Source organism: Solanum verrucosum, unplaced genomic scaffold (assembly GCF_900185275.1).
Source record: "Solanum verrucosum unplaced genomic scaffold, falcon-dt-bn FXZP01000179.1, whole genome shotgun sequence".
NCBI lineage: Eukaryota > Viridiplantae > Streptophyta > Magnoliopsida > Solanales > Solanaceae > Solanum > Solanum verrucosum.
Genome location: NW_026020339.1, coordinates 39,665 through 61,436, shown reverse-complemented (window position 1 = coordinate 61,436; position 21,772 = coordinate 39,665). Strand labels below are relative to the sequence as shown.

General features: G+C 36.0%; 1 protein-coding gene across 1 annotated transcript in view; it reads left to right on the top strand.

Moving 5' to 3' along the window:
- LOC125836948 (protein JINGUBANG-like) overlaps positions 1-21,374 on the top strand; it is a 272,926-nt gene extending 251,552 nt beyond the window's left edge. Inside the window, exon 3 of the mRNA XM_049516091.1 lies at positions 21,337-21,374. Coding sequence (XP_049372048.1) covers positions 21,337-21,374 — 38 coding nt within the window. The remainder of the gene's footprint in view (positions 1-21,336) is intronic.
- Positions 21,375-21,772: the final 398 nt, after the last annotated feature.

Sequence of the window (21,772 nt, the reverse complement as noted above, 5' to 3'; positions counted from 1 at the left end):
GTTCATGTTTGGAGTCTTGCATATGATTATGTGTTGCATGATCTCCGTATGTTATGCATGTCCTAGAAGACACTATGTTATGCATGTTTTGAAAGATTCTTACTACACAAAAATGGAATTTTAGTAATAAAATTCATGTTTCTCATGTAAATATGCAACTTTATATAGTGAATGCACTCTTGACTTCATGAGGAAGAGAGTATGAGCATGCTCTTAGGTTAGAAGTTGGAATTTCTCCTTAAAAGAATTGACCTTTGTGTAATGCTTGCTTATGAGTTTTATAATGCCATGTGTGTATGTTGTGACTAGGAGAAGGTAGTCCCTCCTTGAACTTAACTAAACATGGTAATGCCATGTATGTTCTTGATAGTATGATGATTAAATGATACGACTAGTAGATGATCTATAATCCTCATGTTGGGGTGCAACTAGTATGAATTGCTTAATAGCCTCATGAGCGGATATGTTGATCATATCTATGTGTGCACTTGAAAGTCATTGCATAATGGACCCTATGATGATATAAAAGGGGTAAATATCATGTCATGCTTAGGAGAAGGTAGTTCCTCCTATGAACATGAGAAAGGCCTATGTGGTTAATGCATTATGAGTCGGTGAATAAAATTTCAACTTGCTGGGAGTGCATGAGTTGATTTGAAGTGCATGCTTAAATGATTTCTTATGATAAAGTTGCATAACGTGCTTTAATTAGATAGTTGCATGTTGTGTTTCTTTGGTGTTTGAAATGAGAATGATGATTATGATATGATTTCCTTGTATGTGCATATTTTTGTGAAAATTCATGCTTAAGTTGTATTTTGAGTTTTCACGAACTTTATTTCTCATGGTTGAAATTGCACTCATAGATGTTGTCTGATGTTGACTTCATGAGAGCTGTAATGAGCATGCTTGATGTTGTCTTGTTAAAGAAATGTCTTGTTGATTGCTTAGTATATATGTTGATGCTCATTGAATATGGAGAAGGTAGTTCCTCCTATACTTATGGGAAGTAAAGAGTTTTAAGCATAGTGATGAATTGGAGAAGGAAGTTCCTCCAATGAAATGGAAAATAATAAATTTGATGCATAAGGAGTTGGTAGAGGTGTTGCTACTTTCTTGAATTGCACAAAGTTGTTTTGAGCCTTTTATGTGGAGTTGATGTTCCTCCTTGATGTGTTCCCTTATATTGATGTTGTATGTTGTGTATTGTGAGCTACTAGTTGGGTCATTGAGTCCTCAGAAGTGTTTTAAGTGTCATTCGATGATGAATATTCCTAAGTGGGGATATTGTAACGACCCTTAAAATAAAGTAGGATAAAGTAGAGCCTCACATGGGTTTTATGCATCAATAACTTGTCAAAATAATGAAGAATAGCCTTTTAAGTCAGTTTTAAAGAGTTCGGAAGTCCAACGTGAAGGGATGACCAAGACGTTCTGAAACTAGTCTTTTACGTGTTGGTGTGTTCTAGTATGTTGTTCATGTTTTTAGGTGTTGTTTGGAATCTAAAATCAGTGGAGGTGACTCTAGTGTCTTAATTAATGTTTTTAGGGTCAAAATGTTCCTATACGACTCCCCGGGGGCCACCCTGAGGATCCCCGAGGAGGACCCCAACCTTGGCCATGCAAACTGCCAAGGCAGCTTGAAGTTGTGCTTGGAGGAAGCATGTCCGCGTCGCGGACTAGCTCCACCAAGGGCCAAAAGTTTGGTCTGTGTCGCAGACTCTACTGTCTTGAATTTAATTTCTAGAAAATTTGTGGGAACACCTCCGCATCGCAAACTTGTTTCCCGATGAAATCTGTGAAAATAAAACTCAAGTTTGACTTGTTTAAAAGGTCCAACTAAGTGAGGGGTAGTTTGGCTACTTTGGAGAATTATTATAAACGGTTATTCTACCTATTTCAGGGTATTTTAAGTTGGTTAAAACCCCAAAACCTAAAATTAGACCCCATTCTTCAAATTGACCCTTCCCGCTCAAAATAGATTCTCTCAAAAACTCCATTGAAGACCTTGATGAAGCTCAAGCTAGAAGATGGGTTTTCAACTGATTTCTTCTTCAATTTCATGGGTCTTCAATAATTAAGGTATGGTAACTCTTGATTCTTGAATAACCTCTCATTCAAGGAGTTTTATTAAAGATTTTCTAAAGTGATTCAAGACCAAAATTCTCAATTTTCAATCTAAACATGGGTTCCTTGTCAAACGATTTTCTAAATCATTCTATTGATGAATTACGGTGGAATTAATGTTTTTAAAGCAATTTTGAAAGGAATTCTTGAAGAACCCATGATCCCCAAATTCTTGAAAATTGGCCTATGATGTGGGTCTTTGTGAATATGATCTCTATTGGTGAAATTATGTTTAGATTAGATTGTAGTGATGTTTCCTATGATTATCTATACTTATTCATGTTGAATTGTTGGTATATTGATGAGTTGAGAATTATGGCCTTATGGACAAAGTTATGGGTTGATCCTTTTGTTTATATAATTGTACTTAGATTGTGTTTATGTTATTGAATTATATTGTAGATTCCTATTACTATCTATGTCAATTGATTATGAATTGTTGAGCATTGATCCATGGTGATCATGGCTTGGAGAATTGGTAAGTTGACCTAACTTCTCGTCTATAGTATAAGAATTGATGTTGTGTGGTTTGATCCACTTTTGGTGGAGGTGTTCACTTCTTATCTATCTATACATGTTGAGATCATGGCCTTGAAGGCAATAGATGTGAAGTGAATTGATGATTATGATGCATATGTTTATGAAGTTGTGCTATGAAGGTTTTGTATGAAATCTTCACTCCTAGCATGATGTTTAAAGTATGTTGAAGATGATGAGTATAAAGTGAATAATAATGTTAGGGATAAGGTGTGGTCTACATGATTGATTATGTTAACCACTATTGTGGAATGACCCCCCCCCCCCCCACCTTTATGGACCCTATATGAATATGTGATCATATGCATGTTAGGAGTACCTACTCAATGTTGAATGTATCTTTGTCTCCTACGATGAAGTGTGGTTGTGTGGTTTAGAATCCGTAAACGCTTTATATGTGAATTGCTCATGATTTGGGGACATTGTGAATGTGTGGTGATCCCTTGAAGGGAAGTGCACTCAATGTCAATGTTGTTGCTATTATGTCACTATGAGGACCAATATGCACACACACTCTACATGTATAGCTATGAATATGATGTGTTATGGTGTGTATTGAAAGGTTAACTCTTATATGCACCCTTACATCTTATTATGCGTGCAAAGTGTATGATTAGCAAGGTATGAATATGTGTTGTATAAAGGTGTTTATGTGAAAGGCTTTCTCACATATGTACAAACACACATGAATTAATGAATAAGGTTTATGATAATCTAGTGAGAGTGAGTCTCTTGAAAGATTTCCTCAATTGTACTCTAAACTAGACTATGTTATGAATATGGTATGATTATCTGGAAGATCATTCTCACACAATGTAGGTTCTATGATGAAAGGTCATTCTCATCTTAGAAACATTTGAGCTATATGGTATGAGGGATTAAGTCCCTAAAGCCTATTTTATGAACTAATGTTAAATAAAGACTTAAAGATGTTTAAAAAGGGAGTTGGAGCTTAGCACATAGTAAACATGAAAAATGAAAGTGGGGGTTTCACGTTTAGCAAGTTCGGCTTCCCAGAGGAAAACCTTCACGTTTAGCAAGTTCGGCTTCCCAACATAGATGTTGTCTCATGAGATGGGAACCTCCGCGCTTCGTAAGTCAAGGTTTTCTAGTAGCAATCTCTTTGTTCCATAACTACGTACCCCCGTAGGTATTAGTTTAATGGATCCACTAGATGGCTATTATGTATGTAGGTCCTATTTTGGCAAGTAGTACCCTCTCTTTTCGGTGTGGGAGTAAAACACCAGATTCCATGTAGCTCACATGGTCTATGTCGATTATGGCAATGTCTCCCGAAAGTTAAGAAATGAACTAAGATAAGAATATGAACTCTAGTCATGATTTCTCGAAGAGTTACTTATTGTAGGTAGGACTATGGACCCTACTTATGCAAGTGGACTCTAAGGGAGGTTATGATTAGGCTCTTTATGTAATGAAGATTATGGTCTATGTAAGTTAATGTGAATGCATGTTAAGGTTGACATTACTTATGTCAAGACATGAAGTATGTTTATGCATATGAATTACACTTATGTCTTCTTAATGGGTTTGCTTAGTATATGTGGGGGTATGGGACTCCATGTGTACATTGCACAAGTGAGCTTGTGAAGGGGTTGTGAGGGTGGTTTACCTATGATATGAACTAAATGGGTTATGACCAATGATGTAGTATAGGAATGATTCCTTATATGATGTTATGAAGTATGTTGGTCTTATATCTAAATGAAGATGTTATGACTTGTTGAATATGATGTGCCTAGTCTATGGTGGCTTCGTAAGAACACTTGGTATGAGTAGTATTATGGGATGCGACTTGCACATTGCACTAGTGTGACTTGGGGATTGTCTTAGGTGATGGTTTTTATGTGAAGACTATGACTTAGGGTGTGTTTATGACTCAATTAATCTATGTGGTTGGATTGATGAAGGCTATATGTAAGTTCACCTTTGGTAACCTTAAGGCGATACATTGCACCAAGTATTCCCTAAGGGTTGCTTGAGGAAAGGAGTTAAGGTAAAGAGGAAGGTAATGTATTGTATGCATTGAATGTGCCTAAAATTTTATAAGTGGCTCTATGTGCTATTATGAATGGTTTCCATGTGTATGGTGATGTATGTGGTTTATATTGTGCCTAATGTACTAAATGTTCTTGAAGTTTCTGTAAAAAGGCATGATGCATGGTTTCCAACTAAATGTCCTTTTAAGAGCATGTTTTGCATGGTAATCATACTTAGTGCATTCTTGTACTAACACCATTCTTCTTCATCTTTTTACATCAAGTGTAGGTGGTGGTGGCTAAAGGGTCTTTCCTAGAAGTGATGAGCTTGGCTTACTATTCCCAAGTTCGGGTGTGTCCTTAAAGATTCAAGGACCTTTATGTTAAAGAGTTTCCTTAAGTTCTATGTACTAGATAGTAGTTTCTTTTGTATTGTAAGGGTTGTTACCCTCTTGTGTTGTAGTCATGTTTTAAGATGGCTACCTTGAGACGTAGTATTTTGATTTTTGTATTAAAGGCTTAATGAGGTGACTTTTATGTCTGGTGTTATATTATGAAAAAGTTTTAAATTTTCCACTATTTTTCTATTATAAATGCTATGACGAATACTAAGGGCTTGTATAAGACCTCCAAGAGGTCGAATACGCCGGTAACGACTAGGGGGTGCTCTCGGGTCGTTACAGCAACCTCACCTATCTCAAACAATCTGATAGGGGATCTACACCTCCTACCATAAAGAGCCTCAAATGGAGCCATACCAATACTTGAATGATAGATATTATTATAGGCAAATTCTATCAAGAGAAAATTGTCATCCCAATTTCCCTTTAAATCAATCATGCAAGCCCTTAACATATCTTCCAATGTTTGGATTGTTCTTTCTGCTTGCCCATCGGTTTGGGGGTGAAAAGTTGAGCTAAGCTTAACTTTAGTGCCAAGACCCTTTTGGAACGACTTCCAAAACTGTGAAGCAAACTGAGTACCTCTATCGGAGATAATAGACAAAGTCACTCCATGAGATCTTACCATCTCCCTCAAGTACAACTTAGCATAATCTTCTGATGTATAGGAAACTTTGACGTTAATAAAATGGACCGACTTTTACATTCTGTCAACTATAACCCAAATAGAATCATATGGTGTCGAGTCCGTGGTAACCCTACTATGAAGTCCATATTCAAATCTTCCCACTTCCAAATGGGAATGATAATATCTTTGGATAAAACTCATGGTCTTTGATGCTCAACCTTCACTTGTTGGCAGTTAGGACACATAACCACGAATCCCGCAATATCCTTGTTCATCTTATTCCACAAATAGATCTCCCGCAAATCATGATACATCTTGGTGGCTCCCAATTGAATAGAATACCAAGAACTATGGGCTTCCGATAAAATATGTTCCCTTAAGTCATCAACATTCAGAACAGATAAACGACATTGGTACCTTAGGACACAACCTCCCCCTTGGGAGAAAGCCTCTAGGACTTCTTTTGTACCGTCTCTTTCAATTCAACTAATGTCGGATCTAGACATTGTTTTGCTTTCACATCATCCACAAAAAGATGATTAGGAACCATTATGGACCATAATACCACCCTTGGTGGAATCCACAATTGAACTCCCAACCGGGCCAACCTATGAACATCTCGGACCAAGTCTTTTCTCTCATCATCAACATGTGCAACACTATCCATGGACAACCGACTAAGGGCATCCACCACCATATCTTCTTTGTCGGGATGATAGAGAACACTCATATCATAATCTTTCAATAACTCAAGCCACCTCCTTCTGCAAAGATGTAGATATTTTTGGATAAGTACATATTGTAAATTCTTGTGATCGATAAACACATTAACATGGACTCCAAACAAATAATGCCTCCAAATCGTTAAGGCAAATACAATTGTCGCTAATTCAAGATCATGGGTAGGATAGTTCTTCTCATGAACTTTTAGTTGCCTTGAAACATAGGCAATTACCTTACAATTTTTCATAAGCACACATCCCAAACCCACTCTAGAGGCGTAACAATATACCACAAAGCCATTGGTACCTTCGAGTAATGTCAACACCAGAGCGAAAGTAGGTCTATCTTTCAACTCTTGGAAACTTTTCTCACAAGCTTCCGACCATAGGAACTTGGCTTTCTTTTGAGTCAATCGGTCAAAGGAGAAGCAATGGAGGAAAACCCATCAACAAACCTTCTATAATAACCGGCCAAACTGAAGAATCTTCTAATATCTATCGGTGATAGAGGTCTAGGCCAACTCTTGACCGCATCCATCTTCTTTTGATCTATCTCAATACCGTTGCTCAAAACTATATGGCTAAGGAAAACTACGAACCTTAACCGAAATTCACATTTATTAAACTTTGCATAGAGTTGTTGGTCCTTGAGGATTTACAATACAATTCTCAAATGATCAATATGATCATTCTCACTTCTTGAATAGATCAAAATATCATCGATAAAAACAATCACGAACATATCAAGGTATCGTATAAACACCCTATTTATCAAGTCCATAGCTGACACTGGGGCATTAATCAAACCAAAAGACATGACCAAGAACTCATAATGACCATATCGGGTTCTAAAAGTTGTTTTCAGAATATCTTCCTCCTTCACCCTCAATTGGTGATAACCCGAACGAAGATCAATTTTGGAGAAATTACTTTCCCCTTGAAGTTGATCAAATAAGTAATCTATTCTTGGGAGAGGATACTTGTTCTTGATGGTCACTTTGTTAAATTGGGGCATCAATACACGTATGGAGTGAACCATCTTTCTTCTTAACAAACAACACCGGAGCACCCCATGTAGATATACTCGATCAGATGAAACCCTTATCCAATATATCCTTTAACTCTTCCTTCAACTCCTTAATTTCCATCGAAGGCATTCTATATGGAGGAATAGAGATAGGTGGGTATCAGGGAGAAGGTCAATCCAAAAGTCTATTTCCCTTTAGGGAGGAACACTGGGTAAATCATCGGAAAAACTTTCAGAAACTCTTTTACAATAGCGACCGACTCAAGAATAGGAGTTTCGAACTCCACATCCTTCACCCTCAAAATATTGTAGACACAACCTTTCGAAATCATTTTCCTAGATTTTAGGTAAGAAATAAATTGACAACTAGGCATAGAATTTCCCCCCTTCCACTCAAGAATAGGTTCATTTGAAAACTGAAATTTGACAACTCTAGTCCTACAATCAATATAGGCATAGCAAGAATTCAACAAATACATACCCAAGATGACATTGAAATCTATCATGTCAAGTTCTATCAAATCAACAAAAGTAACTCTCTGGGACAAGGAAAAATGAAATATTCTATAAACCCTTTTAGCCACCACAGAACCACCAACAGGGGTAGAGATAGAAAAATGTTCTAACAATATATCGGGAAGGATATCAAACCTCATAGCTACAAAAGGAGTTCCAAATGACAAAGTAGCACCCGGATCAAGTAAAGCATATACTTCTCTATGGAAGACTTTTAGCATTCTAGTCACAACATCCAGGGAGCTCTCTTGGTCACCTCTAGTTTGGAGAGCATAGAAACAGTTTTTCTTAAGAGCATTTTCACTCGAACCACTCGCATCGGATGAAGGGTAGGGTTGAGCCCTACGACGACCATCTCAATCATTCTTGGCAACCAAAGGACAATCCATTATTTTATGATCCATTTTACCACACCCGAAACAAGCATTATATCCCACTAGACACTTCCCTTCATGGTTTCTCCCACATTTTGCACAAGTACGCATCAAAGATTTACCACCATCTCCTTGGGGTTTAGGGTTAGACACTATTTCATTTCTGGGCTACAAAGAAGCATTTTGTAGAACCTTGCCTAGAGTACCTTTGTCAAAATCTAGAACAACCCCATCCACCTAACTTAGAATGTGCAAATTTGACATCATCCACTATAGCCCTTTTTGCCTCCCTAGATCTTTCCTTGAGATTTTCTTCCTGAATTTGTTGGGCATGCACCATAAGGCGAGAGATATCCATGTCAAGAACAAGTATAGCATTATGGCACTTTTTGACTACCATGTCGAATACTCCCAATACAAACTTACACATCGTGGCCCTACGATCCCCGCAATGGAAGGAGCATACTTGGATAGTTGAGTGAACCTCAAAGCGTATTCCCTTACACTCATATTTCCTTCTCTAAGGTTGATGAAATCAGGTACCTTGGTCTCTCTCAACTCAAGAGAGAAGAATTTGTCAAAATAAGCACTTTTGAACCTTTCCAATTCTATGAGACCCGCTTCCCCCCGCCTTGCCTCTTTCCACTTATTAAACCAGATCTGAGCAACCCCTTTGAGTTGGTTAGCAGCTAGTTCTGCTTTCTCTACCGAAGTCACATCAATGATAGCAAGCACCTTATAAACCTTGTCAATAAACTCTTGAGGGTCTTCCTCAAGTTTGGAGCCATAAAATTTGGGCGGGTTCATTCTTGTGAAATCTCGCTCTCTTGCCGCTGCCAGACCTACACGTGGGTTCACAGGGGCTATCACCTCTTTGTTAGCTTCTGCTGTAATGGCTTGAGACAACACTTGGAATGACGACCTAAACTTCGCATTCGTCACATTCTCATTCAATGGGTGAATCGGAGCTTGAGGAGGAACCTCTTGCTCAATATTGCTTTCGTCCAACCTTCTAGTGTTAGCCCTTCTAGTAGTAATTTCTTGAAAACCATCGGGCATGGATATTAGGAGAAAGATTTATAGGGTAAAAATCCATAGCACAACTTAAAGATGTGAAGAAGTGGAATTTCCTAAATATCTAATAGCCTTATATTCATAAATGTGACGCTCTTCACATTTATGAACAAGACTCTACTAGACGTGGTTTGAGATATCCTAGAACCATTCTAAAGTTTGTGCTCTAATTAACAAGTTTGTCACGACCTAGGGTAACACCCATATGTAACAAGGCGTAGAAGGCCCCGAGAGGCCTCATAAAAGCTACTTAGATATCATAACATAAAGTAATAGAAAAGGTGCATGAATTTAAAACTTTTTAATACAATCAAAGTATTTTAGAAAAGCAAGTGGAAGTCTAACATGACATCATCTCAAACCATCTAACCATAAGAAAATGGGAATATTGGGACGCAGCCCATACAATAGTATTAAAAATAAAAGAAAGACATAATGAGATAGGGTGATCCAATCCTCTAATACAATGAGGACTCACCAAAGCTTCACTTCACATTCCTCTAGGAACCTAGCCACACGTTTGTGAATCGTGAACGCGTGACCCTACATTTGATAAGAATGTAGGCAAGTGTATGCGTTAGTATAATCAAGTACTAAATATGATGGCAACCATAAACAACATACACATAAGGGTTAGTCAACATAAGACATAAGGCATAATCATAATCAATACATATAAAATATCATAATGAAAGAGGAATACTTCCTTAAGTAACCTCACTTATCCTTATCCAAGACCTAGATCATCTGCCTCTAGTCAAGCTCACATCATGGAAGGCATATCTAGCAACACTCCAAACAAAGCATTATCATAGCATAACTACATTAGTCATACTTACTTTTAAAGACATGGGTATTCGCCTCTATTCCTAGCTTATAAAGGCTAATGTGTATTCTTCTCTTACCTTACTTACTTTTAGATTAGGGGTACTCGCCTCAACAACCTCATCATATAAAGCAGGCAATAACCTCAACATCATTTCATCATATAATGCAGGTACTCGCCTCCACATTATTTCATAAGGATCATGGGTATTTGCTTCCATGTCCATTCATCATAATAAGAACATGGGGACTCACCTCTTGTTCAAGTCTAAGGAGTAAGGGAATTGCCTCACATCCTTTCATATAGTGGTCAAGGGTAATCTCCTCTAGCCTCATAATTATTTAAGCATTTTAATCTCGATTCATTTTAAGTGAGCAATCATTTCAACCTAGAATAATTCATGTTAGTAAACTTTTCACATTCATACAATCATGCTTATCAATTCATTATAGGAACTATCCCTTCCACATCATAGCATTTGCAATCAACAATGCATAGTCTAGGCGTTACTCTCAATGCACTAAATCTCATGATTATCTCCTATGCTTTACTCTCAACAAATTAACCTAATATTCATCATATATGCTTCAATATAAATAAATTCTAATCATAAATAATCAATCCTATAAGGAGATATCTAACCCATAGAGTTTCCCGCACATGATATCAAACCCATTGTATCAATTCAACCCTAAAATAATATGATAGGGATGGGTACATGTAATTTCATCATAAATACATGCAATTCTATCAATTCAATCATAAAAAAATATAATCAACTCAATTGGATCAACATTCATCATAACGCACAATAAAGTAAGAAACCCTAACTAAATTGGGGAAATTCTACATCAAATTATGGAATTTTAGGGGACTCCATGGGAGGAAGGATCCCATGGATGAAAAGCCATAATACCTTAATTACAAAGTTCTCACAAGCTTGAAAATTTGAGACTTGATCTTGATCTAGCTTCAATCTCCTTCTGCTTCTTCCAACTTCTAGAGAGAATATTTGAGAGGAGTTTTGGGAATTTTTTTGGGATTTTGAGAGAATGACTTAATTGGGAGATTTTTTGGTTAAAATCACTTATAGAGGTGTCTTAGACTTTGTCAAAATGACACCACTTCAATTAAATTAAAACCAGAAAAGACACAACTACCCCTCATCTTAACTGTCAGTTGTCACCCACAGAACCTCTACCTACGGACCGTGGATGGACCCACGGTCCATCCCTCACACCGTGGTTCTCTGTTAGAGAATTTCGCCCGACCTACGGACCCTTGGACCACGGCCCATATACTCATCCACGAGTCATGGGTCACTTTCCTTGACAGTTTTCATGGTGCCCTATCCACGACACCCACCAACCACTTGGCATAGTTGACCCTCATGAGTCACACTTGTAGTTTTTCCCAAAAGCTGCTTATTGCCTCGTTTCTAATTCGGGTTTTTATAGGGTTTTTAGGTTTATGATTTTTTAAGGGTTTTATAGTTTTTTAAAAAATTTTAGTGTTTATGGTTTCTTAGAATTTTTGGTTTGTTAGGGTTTAGGGTTTTTTAAGGTTTATGGTTTCTTAGGGTTTAGGGTTTAGGATTTTAGGTTTAGTATTATTTTTTTTATAGTTTTTAGGGCTTGGATTTTTTTAAGGGTTTTTATAGGTTTAGGTTTTTAAATTTAGGGTTGTGGATTTATTAGCGTTAAGGTTTCTTAGGCTATCGTGGAATATATATATAATTTAGGGTTTAGGGTTAATTATTTAAGTTTTTTTTTGGGATTTTTAGGTTTAGGATTTTTAAAAGTTTTCTTTAGGGTTTTAAGTGTTTTCTTTATTGTCTTTTAGGTTTAGAATTTTTAAAGATTGTATGCTTTGTAGGGCGTAGGGTTTCTAAGGGTTTCAGTTTTCTTAGGGTCTAGGGTTTCGTATGGTTTCTTAGGGTTTAGGGTTTATGGTTTTAGGTATAGCCTTTTTTTAGGGCTTCTTAGGGTCTAGGGTTTAGTGTTTTTTATGATTTAGGGTTTAAGGTTAATGTTTTAGGGGGTTTTAGGGTTCAAGACAATGTTTTTTAGGTTTAGGGTTTTAAAATATTTTTTAGGGTTTTAAGGGGTTTTTATGGGTTTTTTATGTGTAGGATTTCTGAGGGTTTTTGTAGGTTTTAGGGTTTCTTTAGGTTTAGGGTTTAGAATTACTTAATATTTAGGGTTTAGGGTTTCTAAGGGCTTAGGACTTAGGGTTTTCTCAGGGTTAAGTGTATTCTTAGGGGGTTTAGGGTTTCTTAGTGTTTCTTAGGATTTAACGTATGGTTTAAGGTTTTAGGTTTAAGATTTTTTAGGTTCTAGGGTTTAGGTCTCAAGGTCAATAGGATTTTTAGGTTTATGGTTTTTAGGGTTTCTTACATTTAGGGTTTTGTTTTATGTTTTAAGGAAATTTTAGGGTTTAGGGTTTCTTTGAGATTAGGTCTTTGAGATTCTTAGGGTTGAGGATTTCTGAAGGTTTTTTTAGGTTTAGGAAACTTAAAGGTTTTTTTAGTATTTCTTAGGTTTAGGGTTTGTTAATGTTTAGGGTTATGGGTTTCTTAGGATTTAGGGCTTAGTGTTAAGGTTGTAGGTTTATTATTTTTTAGGGTCTAAGGGTTTTTACAGTATTTTAGGTTTAAGGTTTTATTAGGTTTTTAAGGGTTTAGGGATTCTTAGGGTTTAGGGTTTCTTACTGTTTCTTAAGTTTCATGGGGTTTAAAATTTAGGGTTTAGGGTTTTTTTACGGTCTAGTGTTTAGGATTTAGGTTTAAGGTTTTATTAGGTTTTTTTATGTTTAGGGTTTTTGAAAGCTTTTAATGGGTTTTTAAGCGGTTTTAGGGTCTTTTGGGTTGAGGGTTTTAAATGGTTTTTAGGGTATTTTGGGGTTCAGGGTTTAGAATTTCTTGGGTTTATGATTTCTTAGGGTTTTACCTCTCTTAGGGTTTAGGATTTAGGATTTAGGGTTTAGGGTTTTAGGTTTAGGGATTTTTAGTGTTTCTTAGTGTTTAGGGTTTAGGGTCTTAGGGTTAAGGTTTAGAATTTTGGGTACCCCCTAGATGTGACAAGGCGTATAAGACCCCGAGAGGCCTCATACAAGACACTTAGAATATCATTACATAAAGTAATAGAAGAGAGGGGATTTAAAACTTTCCAACACAATTAAAGTCTTTTATAAAACGAGTAGAAGTATAGCATAATTGTCTAAAAGCATGTAACATAAGAGAATAGAAATCTTGGGACGCAACCCATACAATATTTTAAGTCATAAAAGAAAAGCATAAAATAAAGTGGTGATAACATCCTCTAAAAGAATGAGCACTCACCAAAACTTAACTTCCTTGATCAACAACGAAGCTAGCCATGAGTGTGAGAATCAATGTCGTCGGACCCTACATTTGATTAGAATGTAGGCAAGAGTATGAGTTAGTAAAATCAAGTACTAAATATGATGGCTAGCATAAACAACATAATCATAAGCATTAGTCAACATAAGGCATAAGGCATAAACATAATCAAGTCATAATAAGCATCATAATGAAAGAGGAATACTTCCTTAAGTAACCTCACTTATCCTTAGCCAAGACATAGGTCATCCGCCTCTAGTCAAGCTTACATCATAGAAGGCATATCTAGCAACACTCCAAGAAAATCAACTTCATAACATAATCATATTATTCATACTTACAATTAAAGATATGGGGATTCACCTCTATGCCTAGTTGATAAAGTCCAATAGGTAATTGCCTCTTACCTTACTTACTTTTAGATTGTGGGTACTCTCCTCCACAATCTCATCATATGACATGGGTACTCGCCTTGATATCATTTTATAAGGAGCATGGGTACTCGCCTACACATCATTTCAACAGAGTAAGAACGTGGGGACACACCTCTTGTTCAATTCTAAGGAGTATGAGCATCACCTCATCTCCTTGCATATGGAGGTCAAGGGTAATTTCTAGTAGTCTCCTCATTCATTAAGCAATTTAATCTAGATTCATTTTAGGTGAGCAATCTTTTCTACCTAGAATCGTTCATGTGAGTAGACCTTTCACAATCATTCAATCATGCTTATCAATTTATTATAGGAAGTATCACTTCCGTACTACAACATCAACAATCAATAATTCATAGTCTAGGCTTTTACTATCAAAGCACTATATCTCATGATAATCATCCATGCTTTACTCTCAAGCAATTAACATTATATTCATCATATATGCTTTAATCTCAAACAATTCTAATCATACTTCACCAATCCCATAACAAGATATCTAACCCATATAGTTTCCCTCTCATGGCATCAAACCCAACTATATCAATTCCACATATAAATCATAGGGTAGGAATGGGTACATGTCATTTAATCCTAAATACATGCAAGTCTACCAATTCAATCATAAACAATAACAATGCACTCAATTGGATCAACATTCATCATAACACACAACATTGAAGAAAACCCTAATTAAAATTGGGGAAATTCTTCTTCAAATTGTGGAATTCTAGGAGACTCCATGGGAGGAAGGATCCCATGGATTAAAATCCATCATAACTTAGTCAAAATACCCTCAAAATCTTGAAGATTGGGAGACTTGATCTTTACCCAACTCCAATTTCTTCCTTCTTATTCAAACTTTTAGAGAGATAATGTTTTTAAGAGGAGTTTTTGGTTTTCTTTTGGGTTTAGAGAAAATGAAATTAATGGGGGATTTTGGGGGTTAAAAATACTTATATTGGTGTTTTAGACTTAGTAAAAATTACACCACTTCAATTTAAATAAAAGTGGAAAAGACCCTTAAGCCATCTACTTAACCATCCCAAAAGGCCCACCCATGAGATCCCCAACGACGGACCATGGATAGACCTACGGTCCTTCCTAGTCGGGTGTGGTATTAACAGATAATTTGATCCATCTACGGACCCCTAGCCACGAGTCGTGTACCCATCCACGGGGCGTGGGTCATAGCCGTGGTTCACTGTCCTAGACAGTGTCCTTGGTGCCCTATCCTCGAGGCTCACCTATGGGGTGTGGGTCCAACCACGAGGCGTGGTTGTCTCTCGTGGGTGATACCTGGAACTTTTGACAATTTTCTAAGTTTTCCTCTTCAGGTTACGAGGTGTTATATGCTTAGGGTTTAGGGTGTAGTGTTTCTTAGGCTTTAAGGTGTAACATTTTTTAGGGTTTAGGGTATTGGATTTATTAGGGTTTAAGATGTAGGGCTTTTTTAAGGTTTAGGGTGTAGGGATTTTTTATGGTTTAGGGTGTAGGATTTCTTAAAATTTTGGGTTTTGGGTGTAGGATTTTATTAGTGTTTCGAAGGGTTAAGGGTGTAGGTTTTTTTTAGAGTTTATGATTTTTTAGGGTTTAGGGTATAATACTTGTTAGGGTTTCTTAGGGTTAAAGCTTAAGTTTTTTTAGGATTTAGAGTTTCTTAGGTTCTAGGGTACATCTCATTTTTAGGATTTTTAGGTTTAGGGTTTTTCTAGGGTTTTTAGGCTTAGGATTTTTCTTAACGGTTTTTAAGGTTTTTTTAATTGTTAGTCTTTATTTTTTCTTAGGATTTTAGGTTTGATAGGGTTTAGGGTTTTTTAAGTTTTAGATTTCTTAGAGTTTAGGTTTTAGATTAAGTCACCATATCAATGTATTTTAGTTTTCACCTGTAGCATCTCGGAATCTGAAGTAAGTTTACTACTAAGTAAATATCTAATCCTTAAGCCATAAAGGGTTATATGGAGCTCTATATACCATATTAAGGATGTTGAGTGTACTATAAAATTTTTGTATTTACAAAATTACGACGGAAGTATTACAAATAGTATTTGCAAAGGATAATGAAGTGTTACTCGCTACCAAGTCAAATGAAGAACTGGTTGAATTTACATAAGATCTGTTGCTTTCTTTAAAGTGGTTAAAATGGATATGTATATATATATACATATATTTGTCTGATGCCAACTAAAAGAAATGTCAAGTGAGCATTTCTTATCCTTACGGTAGCATCTCATCAAAAAGGAAAAGATAATTCCCAATTAAGGTTTAATTGGCTATTTTATAAGTCAAAACGCAGCAGCTATATTGAATGGTTTCTTGGCATTTTATTTTCATAAAGAAAGGTAATTATAGATATAGACATGGGTAAATTAATTGCTCTCTATTTGGTGGGATTTATTTGGTTCTTTGAAGAAAGCAAATTTAAATACATTTGAGTCACTTATGTGAAGCAATGAACAGTGGGTCCTAGCAATTAATTTCAGCAACTAACTTTTATTGGATAATAGGATAAATATTGATATATTTAATTAGTACTTCAGCCCTTATAATGTTAAAAAGGCTGGTTTGATAAGGTTAATAATAATAAAAAAAAATCAAAGAGGCAACCTCCTAAAGAAAGAAATATATGGAACCTGACGAACTTTCTTCGGAGGAAGGAAATTAACTATCTGCTACTCTAGACCACTGGAAGCATGAGATATTTGGGAAATTTTGGTTGAGAAAATCCGATTCTTGCTAAACCCAAAGGAATTAAGAGTTCAACTATTCGACAACAAAAATTGTGAAAATCTCCCTAGTGTTAAGTCCAGATTGACTTGGTTCTATCGATTGGGTCTCCGGGAACTACTATTAGCCTAAGAAGCAACAAGGTATGTGAAGCTAAACTCCTTTCGCCTTTGAGGTATCATCCATGTCACGTGATTCTTATATAAAGGTCAAATTAGTTCACTTAAAAAACGAAAGTAAAACCTTCATGTTGGTTAGTTACTTGATTAGTTGAACGACCATTAGGATTAATACTATGTTATAGATCTTATAACATTATTCGATAAAATATAGCGAGGGGCGGGTATTCATAGTTTCTACTTGACACATTCGGGCAATGTGTTTCTGTGCACAAGATTGAGACCAACCCACTATAGTGAGCCTAAATATTGTGGCGTACCACCCTTGTGGCATCATTTGTATTTGGAGTCGGTCGGAAATCTCATATACTAGTTCCCCCTTACTTGAGCCAATACATGGCACATATGGCATCGGGTAGACCCTCATAGTGAGCCCACGATGGGTGCACCTCGTACCAGACTGCGATTATAGCTTATGCATAAAAACATAGAGATGAACTTTTAGGAAACTCATGGCGTATAGTTAATGTGAGTTGCCTTGATCGGCCATCACGTGAACATTTGCAATAAAAATATTTAAAGTACTCCACCTGGGAAAACTATGGGTATCATGATATTTTGATCATTGCTTTAGATATTATATTGTGAGTCAATTAACTCAGTGCGTAGGGTACTGTTGTATATCTTATGTTTACTCCTAATATACTCTTAGTTCTCTTTATTTAATAAATGATTAATATGAGCTTTCCTATCTATCGTTCTCTTATTCTGTTTGCTCTTCCTGCCAGTACATGTTTTATATGTACTGACGTCCTGAATATGGGGCACTACATTTCTTTGTAAATGCAGGATCAGGTTCTCAGGGAAGAGGACATCCACGTTAGATTCGCTTGTGACTTCAGCTGATGTTTTGGTGACCTCCATCTCTATCCAGAGCTAGCTTGTATCTAGTACTTTTGATGATATGCATAAGTTGCTAGTTGTATATGCCGAGGTCTGTCTCGGCAAGTTATTAGCAACACTACAAGAAAAAGCTTTATTTAAGACCAATATTTAGGGACGAGTTAATAATTCCGTCTCTGAAAGTACACATATTGGGACGAGCTTTTATTTCGGTCTTTAATTCCATATGTTATTGTGAAGGTTCTAAATCTGGTCTCTAGAAAAAGTAGTAACTGGTCCCAAATTAAAAATTAAGGGGTCTTGTGAAATATATTGAAAGCGGGAACTTCATATGTTCACCAAAATTGGCCGCCTAAAAATTCATTATTCATTAAAATTCTCTAAGGAAAAGAAAACAAAGAAAAGACACTTCAGTTTATTTCCCAAAAAATATCGTGAAACCAAACAACCCTAGCAGCGGATCTTCCCAAGCTAACAACCATCTTCCCTTACAACGATCTTAGTATATCTCTCATCTAATAATCTGTGTTTTCTCAAAACAGAGAAAGCACATGTCTTCCTAGCAGCAAACGCAGGCTAGGTCTCATCGATCAGTGTTTCATCTGTGTTTTCTCAGAACAGAGAACTGCCTAGCAGTGATCTCCACTGAATATATATCTTCTATTCACTCGGATCTCAGGTATGCCTCCACTTCTACGAGTTGATTTGATTTTTTATGTAAAGTCAATTTTCTATTTGTTTTGTTCGAGTTGTAACTCGTCTTGTTTGAGTTATTGTTCTCTAAGACTAGATGCTGATTGTTTTGTTAAAGAAGATTTAGATTTGTAGTGTGATATGATCCCAAAAATGAAGGGGATTGATTAGTCCTTAATGAAGTAAGTGTTCCTAAAGATTAAGAATAATGAACTAAACTTGAAAAAAAAGCACTAACAACTCAATGAGTTAAAACAATATTGAGAGATAATATAGAGAGAGTTCTGTTCAAGTTGACAAATCTGTATGAATTACAAGTGAACATAACTCTCTCTTGTAGTTGCAGAATGTTACAAATGAGACAAGTGATTGCAGAATGTTAACAGAGCAAGTGAGACAAGTGATTGCAGAATGTTACAAATGAATAAATGAAACAAAGATTAGTTTCGTTTGGGTCTGAAACTGATGAAATATGTAAAACACAATAGAACTGATGCAAAATGACCTCCTGTGGTGCTGCACATAGAAGATTGAAAGACTGATAGTTTCGTTTGGGTCTGAAACTTGGAAAATTTGATAACTTTGAAGAAGATACATTCTAATAGTTGTTTAAAGCATTCTTTCAATTTTTTCTAGTTGGTTCTCTGATTTATGTGTACTTGTATATCAGCTATGTATCCTCTTCTGTGAGTGTTTTTTCCTTCTCTAACTTCTTATAGCATATATAGTGTATAGTGTGTTCCTAAAGAATCTGTCATATTTTGACGATGAAATTAACTCGAGCTGATGAAAGATGAAGAAAGCAATAGAACTGATGCAAATTACCTCTTGCATATGATGTACATAGTAGGTAGAAACAACGATAGTTTCATTTCGGTTTCAAAACTTGGAAAACTCAAGATTTTTCAAGAAGATACGTTCTAATAGTTGCACCATTTTTTTTTCTGTTGTTGTAAAACTGAATCACTAGCTGTTTTCTGTTTGTTAAACTTTCTGGTAAGCTTCCTCTTTTGGGAGCTAATTTTTTTTTCTCTCTATTTGATTTGTTCGAGTTACACTACACTTGTTTGAATTACTCTTCTTCTCTGAGATTAGCTGGTCAATTTTTTTGAAGTATATTCAAGTTTGTAGTGTGATATGATCCCAAAAATAAGGGGATCAGCCCTAAGAGAAATGACTGCTCCTAAAGAAACAAAAAGTGAGCTACTCTTGACCAGAGGCACCCATATGTAATGAGTTAAAACAGTGTTCAGAGAGAAGATATAGGAATTTGTATTCGAACTAATAGACATGATTTCTCTTAATACTACATTGTTGCACATGATTCTTGTTTTGCGGTGGGGATCATGGGATTGATTTCTCCTTTTGATTATTGATAATTCATATTGTTAAAAACTCATATTCTTGATTACTTTGATTCTATCCTTCAATTCACTAGTAATTATCTGAAAGACTACTTTTATTTTGTTCTTCAGTTCACTGGATAGAAAGTTTCCTTATAATTTTTCCACCTTTGGCTCTTTTTACAGGTTCAATATGTTAACTGAAAATGTGGACGGATCAAGAATGAAAAGTACTATCGCATTACCTACATATGACATCACTTGTATCTACTGAATGACCACTGATTTTTTTGCTGACCAAGTAAGTGTAAGGCTGAACTCTTAGGATACTAATAATGGTTCTCCATGTCCTAGATGTAATGGTATCCCTACTTCTTGTGTTGATGCAGTCTGTGCAAACTCTATAGCATTCTTATATTCATTCAAACGTTGTTGATTTACCTGAGTTGTCACAAGTGATTTGAATTTGATTTACCTGTCTAATCTGTGCAAGTGATTTGAATTTGATTTACCTGTGCAATATGTACAACCTGTGCAAGTGATTTGAATTTGAAGAAACTAATGGTGCCAAGTGATTTGAGTGCTTATTAGTTCCCATATGTTCTTCATTGTGATTTCCTGAGCCTTGCAGACCATTCACTGTTTGGACCTGGTTGTGTTCAGGTCGACTATCCTCTTTTCCATTCAATTCATTTTGAGATTTAGAACAACCATCTGCTTGTTCAATGAGTATCTCACAGTCGTTGTTGGATTTTCTTATTAGTTCGATTTAATACTGCTCCTCTAGTAAGGACTCTACCTGCCCTTCCATTCCTTTCTACTTCAATTAATCCACCTAAGGTTCATCGAGATAATTTTCCTTGCCTATTCCAACTCTTCTTTTGAAATAGTTATCGCCATCGCTTCAATTTTTTGAATCTTCGAAGTGTTGGATGATTAATTCATGGATGAAGAGTCGGTGGCTGTTCGTTCACCTTTATAGAGCCAGTGATTGGAATTGTTCTCAGTAGTTTCTTTATGTTCCCTGCATTAGTGAGAGACAATTTAAAGATCACTGCACATAGAGTTTTCCTCTGTGTGCGAACATCTCTTTTTTCTGCACAAATATACATAATGATACTCCTTAACATAAATGTTTTGTGATAGAAAAATCACTCATCAGATTGCATCTTATGTTTTTCACCTTTTTCTAGCAGTATAGGCAGGGGCTGTTTTTCCTCTTTGTTTCTGGCCTTTATTCCTCAGTATGTTTTCTTCGTCTACATCTGATGTGATAAGCCTGTTGTTACTGTGACTTTGACCAGTGGTTACCTCATCTGATTGTATATTTTTCTTATCTTCATATGTAATAGGTAAAACTTCATTCAACTAAATGTTCTTGATCTGCATTTATCTTGGTGGCTTTTAATCAACATCCTTAGAGTTGGCCTCATTCGGGTTGTCATTTTCTTGCTGTGCATAGTCTACGGTGTCAGCCTTCAATATATAGTTCCCTTAAATTTGATGCAATCACTGTAATGCAATTTGTAGATGTTTCAGACTTGTGGCACTCTCAAGGATCAATTTGAGATTGTTTGGCTCCTACAAGGATTAAGAATTGGAAGAAAACAATAATAACTTGCTTGTTTCCCCTGCTACACAGACAACATGGTTCTTTCTCCTGAAACCTTTATATCTTGATTGTTAAATTCCTCTACAACAGCCTGTTTCCCTTGAAACATAATATAAATCTTCTTGATGGAATTTTTTTCTATTTTTACTAATCTTTTGTCATTGAAATTCTGTTTTCGTTATAGATTTTGATTCTTGGTTTATTAATCTTTTTTTTAATGTGTCTATTTGCTGCTTTAAGTAGGTATTATTTGAAATATGACAGCTACTAGATTTCTACTTTTGAAAGATCTAAAGAACAATTCAACATTCAGAATCATATAGAAGGCTATAGGCAATGCTGTTGTTATTAGAC